The 24,376-nt window shown below is 37.6% G+C and overlaps 1 protein-coding gene across 1 annotated transcript; it reads left to right on the top strand.

Moving 5' to 3' along the window:
- Window positions 1-2,163: 2,163 nt before the first annotated feature.
- Window positions 2,164-22,215, top strand: prrc2c.S (proline-rich coiled-coil 2C S homeolog). Its single transcript, NM_001089057.1, is given in 9 exon segments — window positions 2,164-2,399; window positions 15,519-15,692; window positions 15,915-16,092; window positions 17,656-17,762; window positions 18,730-18,855; window positions 20,200-20,453; window positions 20,565-20,644; window positions 21,357-21,481; window positions 21,905-22,215. Coding segments are annotated over 8 exon segments (1,077 nt in total). The 5' UTR covers window positions 2,164-2,399; window positions 15,519-15,580; the 3' UTR covers window positions 22,000-22,215.
- Window positions 22,216-24,376: the final 2,161 nt, after the last annotated feature.

The raw sequence follows: 24,376 nt of genomic DNA, 5'->3' as shown, positions 1-24,376 counted from the left end.
GACAAAAAATTTACAGTGTCAATTTTATGGCCACATAAATACTGTGTCTATTTTACAATATAATGTCAGGTTATGAAAAGTTTTAACTCATTTCTGGGGGTTTTAGGGTAATGTTTTATGTGTTATTACAGCTTCGCTAATAAAGGTGAAATAAATAAATAAAGGTGAGACTTGCTTAACTAATTACAATTTTATCTTTGTTTATCTTAAATTGTTACACATGTATCTAAGTTCAGTGCTGAGTGTTTGGGGATCTCTGCCAAAAAAAAAAGCCTCTTACTTAATTATCAGAAACGTATCTTTTTCTGGCATCAGTGCAGGAGATCAAAGTGAAACTTGAGACATTTCAGTAAGAAACCGGGATTGCGGCCCAAGCTGTCAAAAACGGGACTTTAGGGAAGTATGCTTGTTCCCAGGGCCCCCAGCGACTGCAGGGTCTGCGTCCTCAATAGTTACACGACTTCCAGAGAGATTAAAGGAATTGTTCAGTATAAAAATAAAAACTGGGTAAATGGATAGGATGTGCAAAATAAAAATGTTTTCAATATAGTTAGTTAACCAAAATGTAATCTATAAAGGCTGGAGTGACTGGGTGTGTAATATAACAGAACAGAAAAGAACATAACTGTTGCTTTTGAATCTGAGCTGAATAATGAGGATCAATTGCAAACTTACTAAACAGTTATGTCCCATGTGGCCCACCTTCAAGTCGTTGACTAACTCAGAGTTAGAGAGCTGAAAAGCAGGAAGTTGGATTCTGGCTATTATGTTAGACATTCAGTAACTCCAGCCTTTATACATTACATTTTTGCTTAACTAACTATATTAGAAACATTTTTATTTTGCACAGCCTAACTATTTACCCAGTTTTTATTTGTACACTGAACTGTTCCTTTAAAGAGGAATTCAACCCTCTATAAAAAAAACCCATACCCCCCACCCCAGATTCCACCAGTGGAGTTCCACACATCCATCTTCCGGGTCCTTGGTAAGCTGACTGGGAGATAGGTATTTCGGCGCATGCGCAGTTGGAGCAGTTTGCCGGTTTGCGACAACTGCACATGCTCCGTATGGGACGGAAATTGCTGATCTCCCAGGCATTTTACAGAGGACCCGGAAGATGGATGCGTGGAACTCCACTGGCAGAATCTGCGCTGAGGGGTGAGTATAAAGTATGGGGCATTTCCCAGGGGGAGGGGGCAGTTAGCCTGGGGGGAGGAGGGAGGGGGGGTCTACCTGGGGTGGTGGGTACAGGTTTTTTTTATACAGGGTTGAATACTCCTTTAAGCTTGTTGTCCTGATATGAACTCTGTGTATATTTATTGTGTGATTTGTCTTCCCTGTGTATACTTGTATAGATATATTGTACTTTTATGCACTGCGCATCGCTGCGGCTCCTTATCAGCTCTTTACAAATGAAGTTATACATCCATCTGTAATGTTGGGAAGGCATGTATTAGATTCACCTCCATTGCCATGCACAAATCACAGCACAAGGCCCTTCCACCTTGCACAGTCAGCCTGCTACTATTCAGCTCCCACACTTTCATTCAATTCCAGAGACTGTGTTTTTCCTCAGGATGCACAAAGAATTATTTTAATAACATTTTAATGTTATTTATTAAATTTGTCCTGATCCCTAAAAAAAGAAAAATTGAAACAAGCATAGCCCCTTCTATAGTGCACTACTCTGACACCATAGTGTCCATTCAGATTAGCAAATGAGAAAACTACCCTTTGTCCATTGCCATTTATTCCAGCAAGCCTATGGGTCAAGCAGAGGAGCAGAAATGAAACATTAATGCTGCAGGAATATCTTAGGCAAAACGGATCACTGAATCAGTCTAGGTTAAAAATGATGCCCTAAAGACTTTAAAGTGACAATCCCGTCGACGTACTCTTGCCAACTATACATCGACAATCATTTATCTATTGTACGGAACCCAAAATAAAAATGTCCGTCAGCGACTTTTTTGGGGAGGGCGCGTCCACCCTACTCCCTTCCACTGCAGTATATTTTACCACTGGGCGCCATTTCTAGGACTGGCAAGTTGAACCCATCGCCTAATAGCACGCTAATACGTATGCGTGGTGACGTTGGTCATTGGCGGTCGGCCATCTTTTCTGGCGCCGTGGGTTCGGTTGTGTGGTAAGTGTGCTGTGGGATAATAGCGGCAGTAGCAGGAGATAAGTGGGTCCTCTGTGGTTGGTTTGTCTTATTTTTGGGCATGGTGCGCATTTAGCACGCTTGGTGCAATATATAATCGCGCAGGGCCAGATTATACAGCGACCGTTTCCGATAGCGTCATAACTGTGCGCCGGTGTCACCGCCATTCACTCCGCTGCCGGGAAGCGACCCATCAGCCCCATTCTCTGCGGAAACGACGCTTCCTGCCCAGGTGAGATCGGGAGATTGACAGAGATGATGATCTCCTCTATTTTCTGACAAAGCAATGAGCATTCATCTTTTATTCTATGTTGCCGCCTGGCCCTATATCGGCACAGGCCTAAGTTTCTCCGGGGTTTGTCTAAATTGTCATCAGAGGTGGGATGTGTGTTGAGCCACTGATGTGAGACCTGCTGCTGCCCCCCATCTGCTGTTGACCTCAATAGCGAATCAGCCGATGCGATCTGAAGAAGATGTGTGTGTGTGTAGGTAGCTGGTGGGCTGCAGCAGGTTGCACAGATCGCAGGGGCTAGTAGAGGGAACAATAGATAAATAAGGATGGTCAAATATGTGTGGGTCGCTGGGCATCTGTGTACTGAGGTTTCTCGCTCTTGCCTTGGAATTTTAGCAATGCTTTTGTAGATGGTATCAAACATTAAAGAACTTGGTGCCCTATGCCACTAACTGTACCATTTTAAATCACAAAAGAAAAAGATGTCCAAAACAATTTAATGTAAGGAGAAAAATACTCACAGTTCACCCTAGTCCATGGGTGCAAAAATCTGGAACAGCAAAATATTAAGAGTTTTCCCCAAAAGTAAAGACCAAAATTATAATAAAAATTCAAATCATTTATAAGGACATACAGATGACCGGTGATCTGTATGTCCTAATAAATTATTTGAATTTTTATGATAATTTTGGTCTTTACTTTTGGGGAAAACTCACAACTTTTTGCTATGTAGATGGTAGCCTTGAGGTGGGAAATTGTAGTTAACCTTAAATTTGCCTTTTAAGCAAGATGTAACCAGTGGTATTCTAAGCCAGGGTAGTTTTTTATTTTATTTTTTTCTTGTAGATTTTGCTTTATTTACAGTTTATGTTGTGCAGCTGTCAAGCTTTAACATCCATCTTTGCTTGAGTTTAATTACCCTAATATTCAGCTAGCATTATGGAATCGGTACAGAAGATGAGCAATACAGGGTCTCAATACAAGTATAAGCAATAAAACATTTCCCTTGAAGTCGACAAAGGGCATTCTAAAGTAGTAGGCTAGGATATAGATGAACAGGAAGGGTATTCAATGAAAAACCATAACAATACATCCAATTGGAATATGATTAAAATAGTCCCGTCTGTATCATTATAGCATCTATTTAAATTCCCCTTTAAAGGGGACCCGTCCCTCAAAAAAAATTATTCAAAATCTTATTTTATCACATCAGTCAAGCAAAATGAACTTTAATTACACTATATAAATTATTTGAATCTTGTTTTCTTCAGTCTGGAAATTCTTAATTATAGCAAGCAGGCAGCAGCCATTATGTGGACACTGTTATTAAGACAAGCCTTGTATCATCTCAGAATCTTGTTTGTGCACCAGAATGGGGGACCTGATGTCCATCCCCATGCCCTGGTTACACAATTAAATGGTAATGAGAACAAAGGTAATGTGGGGAGAGCAATGACATCTAGGAAGTGCTGAATGGAAAGTAGAAGTAATTGTCTGCCCCACCTCTATGCCTAGGCATAGAGGAGGGGCAGACAATATTTGATTGATAGCTGAGATTTTTAAATGAGTTTACAACAGCTATGAATGCTTTAATAAAAAATAGAAATTGGATTTCATGTTTAATTTGAAAAGGACTTTTATTATACAGATTTTTGTGTGTGGGTGACAGGTCCACTTTAAACATAAAAAAACACGGAACTCTGTGCTTTGTAATTTATCTAATTTCAAGCAGTAGAAGCACCTAAAGTGAGAGCCATTGTGGCAGCTACACCACTAACTAGATATGTTCGACCTGGACTCGTTCTCTATCCAGCATTTTGAGAAATCCTTCATTAAAGGAATGTTTCACCTTCTTAGCAACATTTCAGTTAGTCTTCATTTTCTATAGTTTTTGGTAATTATTTGGTACCTTCTTTTTGCCTCTTTCCAAGACCAATTGCAAATTTTCTCAGATTATCACCATCTACATTATACTGAAAGTAATTTAAAGGTTCAAGAAGTTTACAGGTACATGGTCATATTAGAACAGTGCTGTCCATCTTATTACATAGTGGGCCAATTAGCTCTCCTACAACATGTCTTAAGGTCAGATTACTTTTCATTTATGATGTGGTTCAATGAAGTCTATAGAAACTTTAAGCTATCTGGGGTCCTTTGGAGGCTCATATCCAGCCCAGGGGCCTCCAGCTGAACACTTCTTTCTTAGAGCAATAGGTCTACCCTAAAATAATCATTACAGCTGTGGTACAAAACTTAAAGCTGGAGAATTGTTCTTGCTAATTTGCAGGGAAAGGAGGAAATGAGGAACTTTATAGTTTTGCATCTCCGAGCAGGGATGGCAAAGTCATATACATTGAGGGTAAGGTACTGCTAGAAATACTTCAGCATCTTAATTTAGATGCTGTCCATCTGCAATCAAAAAGCCCAGTGTCCTTTGATTGATTTGGTTATTTTATCTCACCCGTTTTGCTTTGTCGAAAATTCACGAAACGGGGAAAATCAACAGAAATGCATTGAAGTCTATGGGCGACACATTTTTTTGACAATTTTTTCACCCATTGGAGTCTGTGAGCGTCATTTTTGAAGATAAATTACTAATTTCATACATGGAGATTATCTTTTTGTAGCTATTTTGGGTAGGGGGGGGAGTAATAGATTTTTTAGCTATCTACCAGAAACAGCTGCTATTGACTTTGTGTGCATAATCCTTAACATCTGCTGACGAAAGCTGTTAGGGGCGTGCTCCGATTTTTGGAAGCTGTACCCCGAGATCTATATATACAGAGTTATATGTATGTATATATAGATGATACATCATATAAACAATTCATTTAATTAGATTTTAAAAAAAAATCTATAAATCTGGTTATAAATCTAAAAATGTACTCTGGATTGTTTAAGGACATTTTTCTTGTTGTGCCTTCCAAATTCAATGGGTTTTTCTGTTGTGAGCAAGACCTTAGACTGTACGTGCCATATGCACTTTCCTTGGTATTTTAGTTAAAGCCAGCCCTAGATTAAATTCACCTGTGTAATATGTTCCCATGCAGATTTTTATTCTTTGACATTATTTAATCTGGATTCAATTTAATTGGATATTTAGCCCACATTACAAAATATGATTTAGAATGTTGTCTTTCAATGAATGCACTTACTCTTGAGTATTGTGTAAAATGATTTGTACAGAATCCATAGTCAGCCTTTGGACTCTATTTCTACAGTGCACTGTGTAGTTAAACACTTGAGGGTCTAGCCCTAAATTTAAAATACCTCTATTTAGTAATTGTCTTTGTACAGAAGTTGATGCCTCCTTTCAGGGTGGTTGTTCATATCATATGAGTTTGTTTATACATTTTTCAACAGTGCATAAGTGCAAATTAAATATTGATTCAATTCTTCCATATTGATAGATTCAGTCAAATTTAAAAATTATTTATTCGGTGCACCACTCATAAGCTGTTAAACTACAGCTGCCTGAATGCACCACTCGACCTATAGCTTTGGCCTTAAAGGAACAGTAACACCAAAAAATGAAATGAAAGTCTTAAAGTAATGAAAATATAATGCACTGTTGTGCTGAACTGGTAAAACTGGTGTGGTTGCTTCAGAAACACAACTATAGTTTATATGAACAAGCTGCTGTGTAGCCGTGGGGACAGCCATTCAAAGCTGAAAAGGAGAAAAGGCACAGGTTACACAGCAGATAACAGATGTCCTGTTCTTGAATGGCTTCCCCCATGGCTACACAGCAGCTTGTCTCTGAAGCGCAAACACCAGTTTTAACAGGGCATCAATACATTATATTGCCATTTCTTTAAAACCTTTTCATTTTTTGGTGTTACTGTTTATTTAAAACTGCGAAAAAGTGACTGTATCTGCCTATTATGGAGATAACACAAATATTTAGATATGTATGTATTCTTAATATATGTTTCTCCAGCTGTATTGTTGTCTGTCATGCCTTCACTACTGTACTTTTAGGAGCTGTAAGCTGCAACCTGCATGTGTATGTTGAGATGGCGTTACATGTCTTAGATAGAATTCTTTCTATTTCACCCCTTCCCTCACCTACATGATTCTTAAAAGGGTTGTTCACCTTTGAAATAACTTTCAGTATAAGGTAGACTCTACCTTATACTAAGTTATTTCAAAGGTGAACAACCTCTAGAGTGATATTCTGAGACAATTTGCAATTGGTTTTCATTTTCTGTTATTTAGCTTTTTATTCAGCAGCTCTTCGATTTGCATTTTACGCTATCTGGTAGCTAGGGTCCAAATTACCCTAGCAACCATGCATTGATTTGAATAAGATACTGGAATGGGACAGGACCTGAATAGAAAGATGAGTAATAAATGCTAGCAGTAACAATATCTTTGTAGCCTTACAGAGTGATGCCCATTTGAAAGCTGCAAAGAGTCAGAATAAAAGGGCAAATAATTATAAAACTATATATAAAAAAAAAATAATGAAAACCAATTGAAAAGTTGCTTAGAATTGGCCATTCTATAACATACTAAAAGTTACCTTAAAGGTTAACCACCCCTTTAAGTTATGTTATATTTACTAAATCCTCTGTCACCCCCTCTGCCTAGACCCTAGTGCCTTGGGGTTTTATGTGATGCTGTCACTCCTTGTATCAAATCAATAAATCATGACTCTCATCACTCTCAATGCTGAAATAATTTGAACTTTTAACTCTCATGATGCCATGTATTAACCACTGAAACTCTGATTGGCATTTCTCTCCAAAAACTCCACTGCAGGTGCCAATTTCATACAGTACAACTTGCCAACTGCTCTTTCTCTGCCATGTTACTATGCCAAATCCTACACTGACTTTCACTGTCATGGTTTCTTCTCAGCCCCAAGAGTCAAGTAATGTACAGGTATAGGATCCGTTATCCTGGATCCCGTTATCCACAAAGCTCTGAATTAAGGAAAGGTTGCCTCCCATTTTATCCATATAATCCATATTTTTAAAAGTGATTTCCTTTTTCTCTGTAAACAGTACCCTGTACCTGCTCCAAACTAAGATATAATTAATCCTTATTGGAAGCAGGACCAACCTATTGGGGTTTATTTAATGTTTACATGAGTTTCTACGAAGATCCAAATTATGGGAAAGATCAGTTGTTCGGAAAAACCCCAAGTCCAGAGCATTCTGGATAACAGGTCCCATACCTGTACATGTAAAATGTATATGTGCTTTTTAACAAAATGAATAAGCTTATAAAAAAGGGAGATATTTGTCAATTAAACTTCATGCTTTAATTAAATTTTAGCCAGTTATTGGAATAGATAAGCACACATATATATTTTGTTTACTGTTCTAATAACCTTTGGGTTTAAAAACATGTTCTAAATATGTTCCTCCCCTCCACCTTTGTTTATGATTTCTTTTGTCTTTGCTGTTTGTAGAGAGTAATGCTGACTTGCACATGAGCAGCCTTATTCAAGTTGCCTGTGAGGGTTGAATGTATTGCAGTACCAGTAGCTATCACAGGCCTTTGCACCATCTGTTTCACATGCACGCTACAGTGTTTTAAGCAGAGGAAATCAAAGACAAAGCAGATTATATAGTGAAATACAATGTCATAAAAATCAACACATTTCCTAACTTGATTCAATAATAAATACATATTTGTAAATGTTCTCTGTCCTACTACAATGGCTGGTGTTAGATTGCAGTAAAGATCTAGGAATACATTGTCTCCGTTATTTAGCTAAAGTTTCAATAATGTTCAGGGCATCAAATATATTTAATATAAGTATCACCCTATTTTACCAACAAGATAGGCTTTTGGTGCATCTGGCAGAGCAAATAATCATTTTCTCCAAATATCACACTAAATGGGCTTAAGGCTAAGCCACTCAGGCAAAACAGTACTCACTGCATTAAAGGAACAGTAACACCAAAAAATTAAAGTGTTTAAAAGTAAATATCATGTACTGTTGCCCTTCATTGGTAAAACAGATCTGTTTACTTCAGAAACAGCAATGGCAGACATTTAAAAATTATGCAAATTAGTGGTGGGAAGGGGAAAATATTTTTTTACTTCCTTGTGTGACAAAAAGTCAGGCGATTTCCCTCCCTGCCCCTAATTTACATATGCAAATTATGATTCGGTTCGGCTGGGCAGAAGGATTTCACCGAGTCCAGAACCAAATCCTGGATTCGGTGCATCCCTAAAAAATTGTGTAGATTTCAAAGTAAATGTTGGGTACAGTATGTTTAAAGGGGGATTTTTACTGCTGTGCGAGTCAAAGACTTGCATATTTCTACCAATTCTTGAGCACAAAAAGCAAAAGTAGGTTTATTTAGGCTACCTTTGAGGAGGCACATACTGTATGCATGTACAGGTATTGGACCTATTATCTGGAATGTTCGGGATTTGGGGTTTTCCGGATAACAGATCTTTCCGCAATTTGGATCATCATACCATCATTAAGTCTACTAGAAAATCATTTAAACATCAAATAAACCCAATTGGATGGTTTTGCTTCCAATAAGGATTTATTATATCTAAGTTTGGATTAAGTACAAGCTGTTATGTTATTACATAGAAAAAGGGAATCCTTTTTAAAAATTTGGATAAAATGGAGTCTATGGGAGACAGCCTTTCCGTAATTTGGAGCTTTCTGGATAATGGGTTTTCCGGATAACCAATCCCATATAAATGTTCCTGTATGCTGGATAATATCAAAAATGCTCAACAAAATGGCTCATGTGGCAGTTTGAGTGCTGTGTTGCTTTTTACAACCCACCCTCATTACATTTTTCTGACAATTGCTTCTTTTAGCTCTATTCAAGCCCCATTACCAAGTGTAAAGAACTAGAATGGGCTTTAAAATTTCAGTGTGCATTGATGACATTCACAAGGGAACTTTCACCAGACTGTTCTGATATATTGGGTGCAAGTGAAACTTTCCCTTGCATGTAGTCTACATTTACTTCCAATGATCCACTCACTTATGTTAAAGGAATAGTAACACAGTGCTTTAAAGTAATAAAAATATCATGGTGTGTTGCCCTGCACTGGTAAAACTGATCTGTTTGCTTCAGAAACACTACTATAGTTCATATAAACAAGCTGCTGAGTAGCAATGGCGGAAATTGAAAAAAGCTATATGGCACATGTTAAATAGTGGATAACAGATAACACCATTATGTTCTACAGAGCTTATCTGCTGTGTAATCTGAGCCCTTTCTCCTTTGAATGGCTGCCTCCATTGCTACACGGCAGCTTATTTATATAATTAATTTATAGTAGTGTTTCTGAAGCAAACACACCAGTTTTACCAGTGCAGGGTAACACTGTATTATATATGTATTACTTTAAAACAATAACATTTTTTGATGTTACTGTTCCTTTAAGTATAGTGGCATGACTTTGATCCCTAGCTGACACATGAATGTGTGTGTTGTTTTCACTTTGGTGGGAGAGTGTCTCAACAAGGGGTGTAATTACTTTTTTGGCACTCTACGTAATTCCATTATAGCGAAACCTCAATTTTACATTCGCTGTCTTTAAGATTTCCCTCATTATACCTTTTTGTGGTCCTACCTATATATTGTGCATAATACAGTTCCCTGATTTTACACCATTTTTTCTGATCCCCTAAAAACCCGTGGTTTCTACTGTATATGTACCTTGTAAAAATTTATGAAAAGTTAAATTCTAGGCAATGGGTGAATGTGAAACCTGTATAGATGTGTACTGAAAAGTGATGAGCGAAATTGTTCGCCAGAGTTCCACTTTAAAAAGTATCCAATGCCGTTTTGCAAATTTTCAACAAAACAAGTCATGTACCTTTTTCAGGGTTTATAATAGGTTCATGTGAATGGAATGAGATACTTTACTATTTGCAACAAATGTTAGACTAACAGGAATACTGTGTTTAGTGATTGTTTGTATTGGTATGATTCATTTGTTCTGTTTTTTTAACATTTCATTTGTAAGTTATTATTACAACTACTGATTTTAGCAAAATGAGTTGTTTTTGCAACAAATGTTTCCAATGGAGCTATTATCTTCTGCTGTTATTTGTTAATGATATATAGTTTTTGGTATTCAGTTTTTGTTAACACCAAATTAGGTCTTAAGGTGGCCATACACGGAGCCAAACGAGCGGATCTCCCTCCGATATGCCCACCTTGAGGTGGGCAATATCGCGCTGATCCGATCGTGGGCCCTAGGGCCCAACGATCGGATCCTAGCGTTCGCCAAACGGGCGGTCGGATCGCGGGACCGCATCAACGAACAGATGCGGCCGCGATCCGACGGGATTTTTAATCCCATCCGATCGAGATCTGGCCGATTTTCGGCCAGATCTCGATCGGGGAAGCCCGTCGGGGGCCCCCATACACGGGCCAATAAGCTGCCGACTCGGTCTGTCGGCAGCTTATTTCGGCCCGTGTATGGCCACCTTTACTTTAGAGATGTTTTGGACACTTTTCCCACCACTTTGCTTTTAAAGAATATTGTAATTCTGTTTATTTAGTTTGATAACATCTAGTGAGCTAAAACATTAGTATCCTGAATAAATACTTATTTTTGCTAATAAGTCCAGTGAGTGCAATCCAGTTTGCAATATAGTCCTGTAGGCGCTGTATATGACGTGCACCTGTTCATTGGTGCAAAAAACAGCAATCCATAAATATTTCTCAATTTAAAACAATGGTCAAAAGTATGAGCAGCACAAGACCTATTCAACAAGTTGACAAAACAGCAACTACTGAAGTTTTGTGGTTTCCTATACCTGCATGTGAAGACTCACACAACTCCTTTAGGGAATGCAGCTCTTTATTGTAGCATGGCAACCTCAACATCACAGGTTTAGTTGGTAGCCAGCCGGCATTCTGTAGTTCTGCTAGTGGATGATGCCAGGGTTGAGCACTGCTATTGTTGGTTACTGAAGCATGTGGGTACAGCTGTGATGGTTTACAGCCGGGCAGTCTCTGTTATCCTTCATGTGTGTAAAAAGACTAACAATTTGAAATTCGGGGTAACCAACTTTGTAAGCCAGAAAGGGAACAGCCCCTGTCGGAAATGCAGAACAGGGTTTGATTTCTTCTGCCAACCACAAAGGCAGCTTCCAGAAGGGCCAATCACATGATAGGCTAGGCGGGCCATTATAGGTGCCTTGAGTTGTAATGGTGACTATCATAGCTAATACTGCTGGGCCAATGGGGTGCCATTTGGTGAGCATGCCCAGTTTAGTCTGAATGTAGGATCCAGACAGTACATAGCTCTTGCATAGGGTCTTGGGGCTAGGGTTGCCGGTAAAACACCTGCTATGGCCGGGGCCGTTATTACAAATTTGCCGACAATGTAGTTGCCGGTAATTTGTGATACCCTTTAAAAAAAAGAAAAGCCCTTGGTCCCCAATTCGCTCAGAACTTACCTTTTTTTCAGGCTTCTGGCCATCCACATGTTTCTCCGCCCCCTTTTGCGTCACTGTGCTTGCCTCCGCACCCTTTTGCGTCACATACCGACCCCTTTAGTTCCCGCCCCCCCACCTGCCAATACATTTTTTTTAGAAAAGGTGGCAACCCTACTTGGGGCCAATTATGTGTTACAGAGGGTTCTGCTTTGTTTGACCTCACAGTAGGGGCCACTTAACAAAGAATGTGCGTCTGGCTATACAACATCAAAATCCACATAGGGAAAGGAGCGAAGGTTATCAGACTTTTAATTAGTTGCATCTAACTGCTTCAACAAATGGTAGGTGTATGTTTTATCACACTGCATTTAGAGTCATTTGTTTTACTGCTGCAGAAATGCCAAGGGATATTGTTGCTAGGGTTTCAGTTTCCTTGGTGGTGTGCTTAAAGCAGGAAATTTATACTAAACACAGACTGGTGCTGTGAACTTTGCTGGGTTTATGACTTTATAATACACAAGAGCCATGAATATCCTGTAAATTATATCCTTATAAACGGTGAGTTCTGATGTCATTAGTTATAAACGGTGAGTTCTGATGTCATTTCTGTCACATGACTCATTGAAATTTGTGTATTATAATAAATAAAGTACCCCCAGTTGTAAAATATGAGGATATTAGAAGTTACCTCGGAGTTCCATGACCTGTATAAAAACACTCGGCCTTCGGCCTCGTGTTTTTATATGGTCATGAAACTCCTCGGTAACTTATAATATCCTTATATTTTACAAGAGGGGGTACTTTATTCACTATCTCCTGTATGGGGGTTTGTTGCAAGCACTTTTTTTTTCATTCTTAAATGGTTTGCAAAAAAAGTATATTTTCCCCATTATAATGTATATTTTTGTATTTCATGGTGTCTAACAATAAAATACTTCCACTGTAAGCTGCAGCAGGCTTTCATATGAGTACATTTTCTATGTGGGTAAATAGTGTGGGTTTGTCCTGTATGTCGTATTGTGGAACATAAGTTTTACCACACCCATTCCTTACAGTTTCAGACAAAAGAATTTACTCTATTGCCAGATGGGCTAGTTGTAAAAATTCCACAAGTCTTTTAAGGTTTCCCAACAGTATGTTATCACTTTTCACTGGAATTTTGTTCAAACTTTGAAACACCTTTAATTTGAAGGTAAAACAGCTTGGCAATTTCCTTTAAATAACAAACAATATACCTGTTGGTTTCATTTTAAGCTTCTAATTTTCAAAGTTGAATATGTGAGAAAACTAGCAAGGAATTTTAATCTTATCGAGGAAAAACTATCCCTATCCCTTTAAGATTTAAATAAATGTTAATTTTTAAAGTTTACTTAAAGGGGTGGTTCACCTTTAAGTTAACTTTTAGTATGTTATAGAATAGCCAGTTCTAAGCATCTTTTCAATCGGTTTTCATTATTTAAAATAGTTTTTTAATGTAACTCTTCCCTGCTTTCAAATAGGGGTCACTGCCCCCACGTTAAAAAAATTCTCTCTAAGGCTACACATTTGTTATTGCTACGTTTTATTACTCCTCTTTCTATTCAGGCCTTCTTCTTTTCATATTCCAGTCTCTTATTCAAATCCATGCATGGTTACTATGGTAATTTGGACCCTAATAACCAGATTGCTGATACTGCAAACTGAAGAGCTGTTGAATAAAAAGCCAACTAACTAAAAAAACACAAATAATAAAAAATGGAAACCAATTGCAATTTGTCTCAGAATATCTCTCTACGTCATACTAAAAGATTTTAAAAGTGAACCAACCATTTAAGCCACCCTTAAAGGAATTGTTCAGTATAAAAATAAAAACTGGATAAATAGCCTGTCCAAAATAAAAAATGTTTCTAATATAGTTAGTCAAAAATGTAATGTATAAAGACTGGAGTGACTGGATGTCTAACATAACGAACAGAACACTACTTCCTACTTTTCAGCTCTCTTGATTTCCACTGATTGGTTACCAGGCAGTAACCAATAGGTGACTTGGGGGAGGGCCATATGGTTTCCACTGACTGGTAACCCTGGTGACCAAACAGTAACCAATCAGTGACTTGAGGGGGGCACATGGGTCATAACTGTTGCTTTTGAATCTGAACTGAATGCTGAGGATCAATTACAAACTCACTGAACAGTTATGTCCCATGTGGCCCCCCCCCCTTCAAGTCGCTGACTAACTCAGAGTTAGAGAGCTGAAAAGCAGGAAGTTGGATTCTGGCAATTATGATAGACATCACTCCAGCCTTTATACGTTACATTTTTGGCTGACTAAATATATTCAAAACCTTTTTTTTTTTTTTATTGGAAATGTATTAATCCAGTTAATTTTCAGACTGAACTGTTCCTTTAATTGCTTGTAAATCCAAATCAGTGATAAATGTATGTACATTTATTTATTTATTTAGTTTACTTTTTCAGATCCATGTTCTCAAAATGTATAAATGTTCCACTAGATATAATACAAAGTCAATGCAGGGGATACAGGTATATATGGCACTGGCCTAGCCACTCGCCAGTCCAATCCAAGTAAAGAAGAATGCCAATACCTGTGCTTGCAGAAAACGGGGTGATCCCAAATTTATTTAATGGTGCTTCATAACACTTAACAAACGACCTCACTGAGGAAGGGCCATGCGGTCCCGAAACGTTTGATCGTTTGTTAAGTGTTATGAAGCACCATTGAATAAATTTGGGATCACCCCGTTTTCTGCAAGCACAGGTATTGGCATTCTTCTTTACTTGGATCCACTAGGTATAATACACTGGGGCTCATTTATCAACACTGGGCACATTTGCCCATGGGCAGTTACCTACAGCAACCAATCAGTGATTAGCTTGTTGATAAACGACCCCCACTGTGTGGTAACATTGTTAAGATTGTTAGGGTCGACCACTAGATATTGTTAAATATTGCTTGGGCAACAAATGCATTTCCTGGGCTCCTTGTCTCCGTGGCTTGCCTAAATTGACTTGTATAGTTAAATTGATTTATATTGATCAGAAAGCTACAGCTATAAAATACTAAATTTTCAAAGCAAAGTTTTTGAATGTCAAAAAACACAGCTTACATTTTGATGTGTCTTCTGTCTCTCATATATCCTTCAGTATAGCTGGAAAACATCTTCTATATGAATACCTGGGTTCATCTTAACAGTTTGATGACCAGTATGCCTAGGAGTATCTAAACACCCCATAATGAACATAACGCATACACATTATCGTAACTGCCACTTTGGCTATCACAGAGCCAGAACTAGAGTCATCAAGAGCAATGTGGAACTAAAAATGCATTAAATTGACCAAAATAAAGCTATTGACAGAGAGTATTTAGTAGTCACAACTGATTTAGTAGAAAAAGCAGGGGATGGATGTGGCTGTGTTTGCGTACAGGTCTGCAGAGTACCTTTCCTACACATTCTAGCTATTGTAATACGTAATTTTTTTATAGAGAGATTTGCTGGTTAAGGCCGTTCCAGAAGTATAGAGGGACAATTATTAATATTGTAAAACTGCAAAATACAGGAAATTAATTGTAAACGTGCTCAGAGAACTCTTAAGTTTGCATCTGTCTATTTTTACTTTTGTGTTGCAGATGTTTAAATATTGCATTCAAATTTAACAAAATAATCACTAGAAGTTACCTTAAAATATGTTCATTCTAAACATTGAACCTAAACAACTATTTATTTTATTAGGATCACACTGGGCCTAAAAAGTGAGGCATTGGCTGTAAAAGACTCAATGAATTTCCTTCGACATGTCGGAGAAGTCAGGCCAGAGTACAAAAGCAAAGGATGGGAAAAAGTATGCAACCCTCAGCCTCTTTAATACATACAAGGGAAAGTCGCTAGAAACTCAGAAAACCACAGGTAAGTGGTTTATTTTGAATAGTTTGTCATGTTTGCTAGATAGTTAAACGGTTTTCTTGTTGTTAGACTTTTATTAAATGTTGATGTTGTGTATCATTTTGGTTATTAAACCCCAACTTTTCAACCGTAGCCAGCATCTTTGTAACCTACTGCATGTGTTTATAAAATGTTTTGACTAGCCCACACCCTGACAGTCTAAAATAATTTTACTTTATTTTGTAGTTGCTGCTCGTCATGGACTTCAGAGCCTGGGTAAAGTGGCTGTGTCCCGACGAATGCCTCCCCCGACAAATTTGCCCAGTCTTAAAGCAGAAAACAAAGGCAATGACCCCAATGTGAACATTGTGCCTAAAGATGGCACAGGCTGGGCCTCCAAGCAAGATCAATGTGAAGAGGAAAAGTATGTAGTTTAATTTTCTTTTCTTGGAAATGCAACATTTATTGTAAACAAGTTAATATTTGCTTTCTTGCCTAGTTTTCTCTTCACCAACTTCATCTTAATGTTTAGTATCGTTTTTACTAATGTTACATAGATTTAAGTAACACTTTTATAAATCAGCCCTTCGATGAACAGAACATGAAGTGGGTGGGCTAGACCCGGGCATACATTAGTGTATTTAACATTTTGTAAGCTGGCATTACACACACTTTACACACTTTACACACTTTACACAACAAATCAGTGATTTTCTTTTTTTTTTTTGTTCACTTGCAATATTTAATTAAATGTACTTCCAGCTGTGTTAAAGAAAAAGTAAATTCCTTTAAACAGTCCCCGGAAAAACATACATTTAGCCCTCCGTTTAGACTTATTTTGTTTTGTTTCTCTATACAAGCAACTGAACTTAAAGGGGTGGCTCACCTTCAAACAACTAGTTGTTTTTATATCACCAGAATAATGACTTTTTCCAATAACTTTCTATTATCTATATGTGACTGTTTTTCTAATCTTCAAGTGTCTTTTTTCACCTTCTGAAGCAGCCCTGTGGGGGTCGCCAACCCTGTAAACTGTTCTAAATGGATACATTCAGTTGAAACATTTCTTATTTTTGTCTTTGCTGAGCAGAATCTCTGAGTTTCATTACAGGCAGCTGTTAGAACTGATACAATAGTTGCTAATACTCCTGAGAAATGTATCAACTAAATGTTGCAAAATTGTGACAGTTCAGAGTCTGCACCTGAATTACTGAGCTGCCAGACTCAAACATCAGAAACAGGGACATTCATCTTTAAACTTAGATTTTTGCAAAATGGTAAAAAATAAATAATGGAAAGTAATTGGGAAAAAGTATTTTATTTCTGGGGAACAATCTAAAAACAACTGAATTGAAAAAAGTGTTTGGAAGGTGAACAACCCCTTTAAAGGAACAGCAACACCTAAAAATTATTTTTTTTTCTAAAAAAAAAAAATATAATGTACTGTTGCGCTGCACTGGTGAAACTGGTGTATTTGCTTCAGAATCTCTACAGTAGTTTATAATAAACAAGCTGTTGTGCAGTAATGCGGGCAGCCATGTAGGAGAAAAGGCACAGGATACTCAGCAGATAACAGAGAACTGATGAATCTCACTATATTATACAGAGCTTATCTACTGTGTGTTATGTGTTTTGAATGGCTACCCCATGACTACACAGCAGCTTGTTTATAAACTATAGAGTAACCGTACATTATATTTTCATTTCTTTAAAACATGTCATGCCAGTAGGCACCTCTTTTGAGGTCTTCATAATCTGAGAAAGGAGAGCTTAGGGGCGGAGCTTCACACAAGACAATGAAGTAGATGAAATGAAATAAGTGGAAGGAGAAAGAGATGTTATTCTGGGTGATGTTTGGAATAATTTTACAGGATTTATGGAATTTTAATATAAAAGGCTTATTTGTCTTTTAAGCCTATGACGGAGCAGTTATATTGATCTTCACTTTTTATTTTAATGTGCACAGTAGATTATTACTATGTTTTAGAACACCAGAAGTGCCGCCACCTCCACCAAAGCCAGTTGTCCCACCACCAGAAGTTCCTGCCGTTGCCAAATCATGGGCCAGTGCAAAGCCCGGTGTGCCAGGAGAGGGTGAGGCGTTTATTTTTATTTATTTTTTTGTTTTACTGATGACTTGTGAGAACTGGAACTTGTAATCACTGAATCTGGCACTTTCATTTTGTGATATCAAATATTAGGTAGTTGTTTTCTTTTGCCTAGTTGCTTATGAGACTTTTTTTTTTTTAATCCATTTTTTTTTAGGACGTACATATTACACACGCTTTTTTTGTAGAACTATGGGATCTGTTATCTGAAACCAGTTAAATGTCATTTTCATGATGGTTCCCCTGCAATATTTTTTCACAAACAGGTTAAACTGCTTATGTGTTATGGAAATGTTTTGGTGGGGGTAACAAATTCATATTTGTTAGAAAGGTAAATGACAACATCAACAAGTCAAGTATACTGCAGAGTGTTGGACTTTATCTAAGGTCATGTGTATATTGCAATTAGATTACTTTCTCATGGTGCTTTTACTTTGGTATATGTAGTTTAAATACACTGACTTCTCTCTTGGACATTGCACCTCTTGTTGTAACCCAATAGCTTCCCTAATAATTTTCTTCAGCTTTAGCCTCCCTTCTGCATGCTTTTTGCTGATCAATCACCTTGTGCAGTGCACAATACTGCTGCAATAAAGATGTTACCAAGTGTATTCATGTATAATCTATATTCAACAGAGCTAATGTAATTATGTAGGGGCTAAGCTGCTACTTTGAAATTACCCCTACCAGCCACTAAGCAATTGTCTGATCAGTTTACTAGGAAACTGTTGCATTGGTTCATTTTAGAACCAATCTTGGTGGAGACTGTGTTGACTGCTTACCATAACCTGTGGGTAAGCCAATATGTAACTGATTTTAGACTTTTTTTTACAATTTTTTTTTATATATATCTAAGTAATGAGCTCTTGCTCGCATAAGTTCACAACACTTTGTTAACTTATATTTTTGCATTGTATTGTTAATTGTAGTTACATTTCTGTTCATATTTGCAGGAGTTAAAGTAAACCGATATTTTCAGCAAGAGTTTCCCAGTCTGCAGGCAGCTGGGGAGCAAGAAAAAACAAAAGATGATAATTCAACAGATGATTATGGACCGGGACCCAGTTTACGTCCCCAGAGTAAGTGCACGTCTTCTTTTTTTTTTTTTTTTTCAAAATCCATTTTTGGAGGGTGATGTTATACTTATGGTAAAGTAGTGATTATTATTATTTATTATTTTTTTTGTTATGGCAATATCATGCTTACACATTTTTTTTTTTTTTTTGTGCATGGAAGTTTCCTTAGCAAGCATTTGTGGAAGAAATTGCCTCTTGAGTCACCTGCTCAGACAAAGCATAGGGCAAAACTCCACTTGGAAATGCCTAAAATCATTCATGAAAACTTATTTTACCACTGGAAGGTTACTTAGAGCCTCAGATGTATTAAAATGCAAGGAAACACATTACTTCTCTAATAAAACTTAACCATTTTCTGCTGCGGCAAAAAATGAAAGTGTATAAAAGTATTTACAATATAATGTACTTCGGAAAGCCTACTATAGATTTTATAGTGTATACAAACAAGCTGCTATTTAGCGATGGGGACGACCGTTCAAGCTGGAAAAAAGGAGAAAAGGCACAGGATACACAGCAGGTAACACTGCGGAATGTCACTCGCGATGCTTAGTTTTCCGAAGTTTTCATGTGAGGCAACTTCGAGCGACTTTGGAAAACGATGCACCGCGAGTGCCATGCTGCAGGCGATTTTTCATTCTAGCAGGCGGAAGACGGGGAATCAGTTCGGGGAGATAAGTCACCCCAAAGAAGAGGCGAATTGTCGCCGTGTGACTAAATCTCCCCGAATCTCCCAGTCTGACCTTACTCTTAATGTTGCAAAATTGTAACAGTTAAGAGTCTGCACCTTAATTACTGAGACTCAAACATCAGAGACACAATTCAACTTTAAACTTAGATTTTGGAAAAAATAAATAATGAAAAGTAATTGAAAAAAGTCTTTATTTCTGAAGAGCAATCTAAAAACATCTGAATTGCAAAAGGTGTTTGGAAGGTGAACAACCCCTTTAAAGGGGATCTGTAAGCTAAGAATAAAAAGCTGTTAGTTCACTTTCAAATTAAAAGTGAAACAAAATTATTTTGCGTTAGTAAACCATTGTTCCATCACCTATTGCTTTTCCCAGTATTTTTTTTTATTTCTTCACTTCCTATATGTCACTGCCCCTCTCACATTCATCTGTCCATCTTCTCATTGTCTGTATTTGTGTGGCCTGTTGAGGGGCATGTACATTCTGGTGCATACATTATATTTTTGTTCAGTGAAAAGTTTGTCTTTACAACATTGCACAAAATGGCACCTTCCAGTGTGGACTCTAATAGAATGAAGGAAACGATTTTTGAAAAATGTTAGTGTATAAACATATACCGAATTTAAGAAGTCTATTAACTTACATGCTCCTATATTTACAGCTGATGTAGCCAGCTGGCGAGAAGGTGGTGGAAGAAATCTTGGTACCCCATCTGAACAGGAATCTACTGCAGCTGCAGAGGATGGTAGCGCAAATGCCTCTGTTACTGCTATCCAGGATCAGGGCAAGATTGGTGATAAACGTGATAATAGATTACTCTCTTGTGCTGCAACACAACCACAACTGAAAATGAATGGGCAGCAGCCTGGTGTACCGCCTACATACAGGGGTATGATGCCTCCCTTTGCTGGAAATGTAAGTTTTTATGGTTCTGTATTACAAATTGCATATATATCATGTACACTAGTCTTATTCCTTGTAAAATATATATATTTATATATTAATTATTTATTTTTTATTTTTCAGATGTTCCCTTCATATTCAAAACTACCATTTCCTCAAATACAGGGTCCTACTCGTTACCCTACTCCAGCTGAAGCCAGCAGGTATATATATAATTTTGCAGTCTTCTAACAGGCTTAGCAAGAATATTTATAACTGTTAAATATACATATCTTTCATGCTTTAAATGAAAAAGTGCCACTGCTTTCCAACATGAGGCCCATAGGCCACTTTCTTAATGCAGGGGGCATCAAAATATCAACTTCAGCAAGAGTGTGAAAGCGGTAGCCCTCCGTTTCCAATCCCGTATTGCAGGCCTCAAACAAGTCCTAAAGTTTGGTGAAGAGGAGAAATATAAGATATAACTTGTAAGAAGGTCTTCTCCTTTTTAACCTAACTTGTTTCATTTACAAAAGATGAATTCACTAATTTTAAATTTAGGTGTGGATAAACAGTGACTACATATTAAAGTCTAAACAGATAATCTTTTCATGCTATTTGTCTCTATATCTATTTATCTTTACTGCCAGGTACATTATGGTTTGACCCAAATTAGGATTTGTAACCAGGAATAACTATTTCATGATAACAATTTTGGGATTACAGGGTGTATTTTCACATCTCTTCCGATAAACCTCACTAGAAGCAATATAAATAAGGCAGTACATCAACCTTTGGTCAAATGTTTCCTAAGGAAAAGATGATTAGCAGTATTGACTGACTTATAAAAGCATTTTTCCTTTTTTGTGCATTGAGTAATTTGTTTTTAAGCTTTGATAAACTTAACTTGAGGATTAATTAGTTATACTTTCCTAGAGTTCCTAGAGGAAGACCAACACATTCCTGGGCTGCTGATGGCGTTGAGCGCCCGTCCATTATTAGTGCAAATGAGCTGAAAGAGCTGGATAACCTAGATACGGAAGCAGATGAAGGCTGGGCAGGTAATTATTTGCAACATTTTTATAATTGTACTACAATAAGAAATATGCCTTTTTCAATATTTGCAGTTCGCACCAGATAAAAAAAAGTCCCTCGATCTATAACTTAGGTGTTTGTTTTCTCATTACTACCCTTTTCAAATAGCCTGTCTTAAAAATTTTTGTATCTCGAGGTCTATCCTTTACCTACAACTAAAAAAATTTTTTTTCTTTTATTAGGATGTAGGACCTATTATGTTTAACCCATTTCGTAAAATTGGGTTAGTTAAGATTTTGTAGAGGTATTTTTCTTTTCTGGTGGGAGGTGCAATTTTTAACTGCCATTTTCTCAGGGCACTCAGGTGGGGCATTTAAAGGGAGTGCATCTTTTGCCCGATCTACTATAATAGTAGACTACATGCTATTTGTTTTATATTTCTCTTGCAGGTGCACAAAGTGAGGTTGACTATACGGAACAGCTCAACTTCAGTGATGATGACGAACAGTCTCCCAACCATAAAGAGAAAACAGAAAGCTGGTAATCTACCTTGCACATTTGTTTATTTTTTTTTAATATCACAGTGTAAAGTTACAGTAGGAAATGTAACAAAATGAGGAACCCTTCCTACTGAAATGTATAATTTGGTGAATTTTGTATTTGTGGTTGGCAGTATATTTGTGAAATGTGTATGCAATTGTATCCGTTTTTACTTTTTTGTATTTTCATTAAAATAATCATTTTTTTATATTCAACAAAATGTGCTTCCATGTATTTTGTTACAAGTCAATGTAAATTGATTTCCTTTCAATTTTGCTACTTAGCTTAGTTTGAGGTGCAAAGTTAATGCTGATAACTTGTCAACATTGACAAATCTATTTTTGCTACCTTACTATCAGTTAGAATAAATATGGACTGGACGGCATGTGTGTGTGTGTATGTTTGTGTGTGTGTGTGTATGTGTGCTGGGTGTATGTTCATAGACATCTTTGTTGTATGTGATTGTTTCTATTGGCCTTTGGGCCCTTTTGCTTGTGCTCCTACAGCCTTCAGCATCACTCCACAGTGAGAAGACAGGACACACCAATTTACATCCGGGTTTAGGGTTATTTCTTGCAGGACATAAGTTTGCTAGTCAGAATTAGTCGTTAAGGTGGCCATAGATGCAAAGATCCGCTTGTTTGGCGATGTTGCCAAACGAGCGGATCTTTCCCCGATATGCCATTAACAGGCATGGCTATATCGGGGGTAATCTGATTGTTCGGCCGTATGGCCGAACGATCAGATTACGATGTGCCATGAGGGTCAAAATCAAACCTGACTGATCGACCAAACGACCGATCTCCGCCGGACGAAAGATGTCGGCACACGCCACGCACGATCAGAAAATCGTACGAATCCTCGATTCGTACGATCGGATCTGTGTGTCTATGGCCACCTTTATTCCTAGTTGATGAGAGCTAATAATCTAAAGCATGTTGGCTTTTTTTCAGAAATAAAGAAATCATAGGTGAGTTGATAAATATTGGCCATTAGAATTTTCAAAGTGTTCTTTCTTGCAGTCACAGCAAGAAGCTTAATATGTAACCAATTCTTAGTCACTTAATGTTTAAAAGAATTACTAACATTATTTGTAACAGCTTTGTCACTGCTACAGATGCATTGTGTTGTGTATGCTTCCACTGCATCTTGAATGTGTGTTGGACCAGGGATAAACTAAACTGCTGCAATGACCTTTAACCTGCAAATTCAACTGCAGCATGAGAGCTGAACCTGTGGCTGATGTACTTAATTGTCTCTTGTCAACATTAAAGGGGAACTATCGCAAAAATTTCTAAATCTAATAAATTAAATATACTGCAATGTTTCCGAAATAATCAAGTTTATCTTCACTGTTCCTCTCCGCATCTGTTCATTCTTTCTTCATGCAGCAATTGGGTGTCAGATAATCATTGACAGTTAGATCCAATCTTATAGGGGGGGGCTCCTTTTGCCTAGAAGATGTATTAAAGCTCACTCTATTAAAATCACCATTAATCCTGTCTCTCTACATGCAGGATTTGTGAAAAAGGCAGTTATTTTGTTAGATTTTGTTTGTACTGGAATTACTTAAGAGGGAGCACTAATACATCTGCTAGGAAAGGAGCCCCCCCCCCATAAGATATATTGGATCTAACTGTCAATGACTCTGACACCCAACTACTGCATGAAGAGAAACAGATGCTGAGAGAAGGACTTGATTATTAAAGCAACAATGGAGAATATTTAATTGATTGTATTTAGAAAGTTTATTATTTGAGTATGATGAAGCTTATATTTCACGACACCTTTTAATTTTGTGTCCACGGTCTGACCAAAGTAAATCCTTCTTGAGGTAGACCTTTGCTCTTTTGATGCAACAGAATGAAGTGTCCTTAAGGGAAAGGACACACGAGGAGATTCAGGGAGATTTTGTCGCCTGGCTACTAATCTCCTTGTCTTTTGAGCAACTATCTCCCTGAACTGCCTCGGCATTTTTCCCCATAGGCTACAATGAAAAGTCGCCTGCGCTAATGCACACAGGGCGAGGCGTTTTCAATAGTTGCCTGAAATTGCCTCACTGAGGCAACTTTGGGCAACTATTGAAAACGCATCACCGTGTGTGCATTAGCGCAGGCGACTTTTCATTGTAGCCTTTGGGGAAAAACGCTGAGGCAGTTCAGGGAGATAGTTGCTCAAAAGACAAGGAGATTAGTAGCAAGGCGACAAAATCTCCCTGAATCTCCTCGTGTGTCCTTACCCTTAAACCCAAAAAGTTTTCAATATATTTCCTACTTGGCTTCCCAACAATTAAGGCAGCAGGCATATGAAGCATCGTTTCTGAACTTATGGAATTCATGGTTTTTTGAAGCAACGGGCAAATGCAATGACATGGTAGTAAT

Source organism: Xenopus laevis, chromosome 4S (genome assembly GCF_017654675.1).
Source record: "Xenopus laevis strain J_2021 chromosome 4S, Xenopus_laevis_v10.1, whole genome shotgun sequence".
NCBI classification, from domain to species: Eukaryota; Metazoa; Chordata; class Amphibia; order Anura; family Pipidae; genus Xenopus; species Xenopus laevis.
Note: the sequence above shows the minus strand (reverse complement) of the source record. Positions and strands in the feature narration are given on the sequence as shown.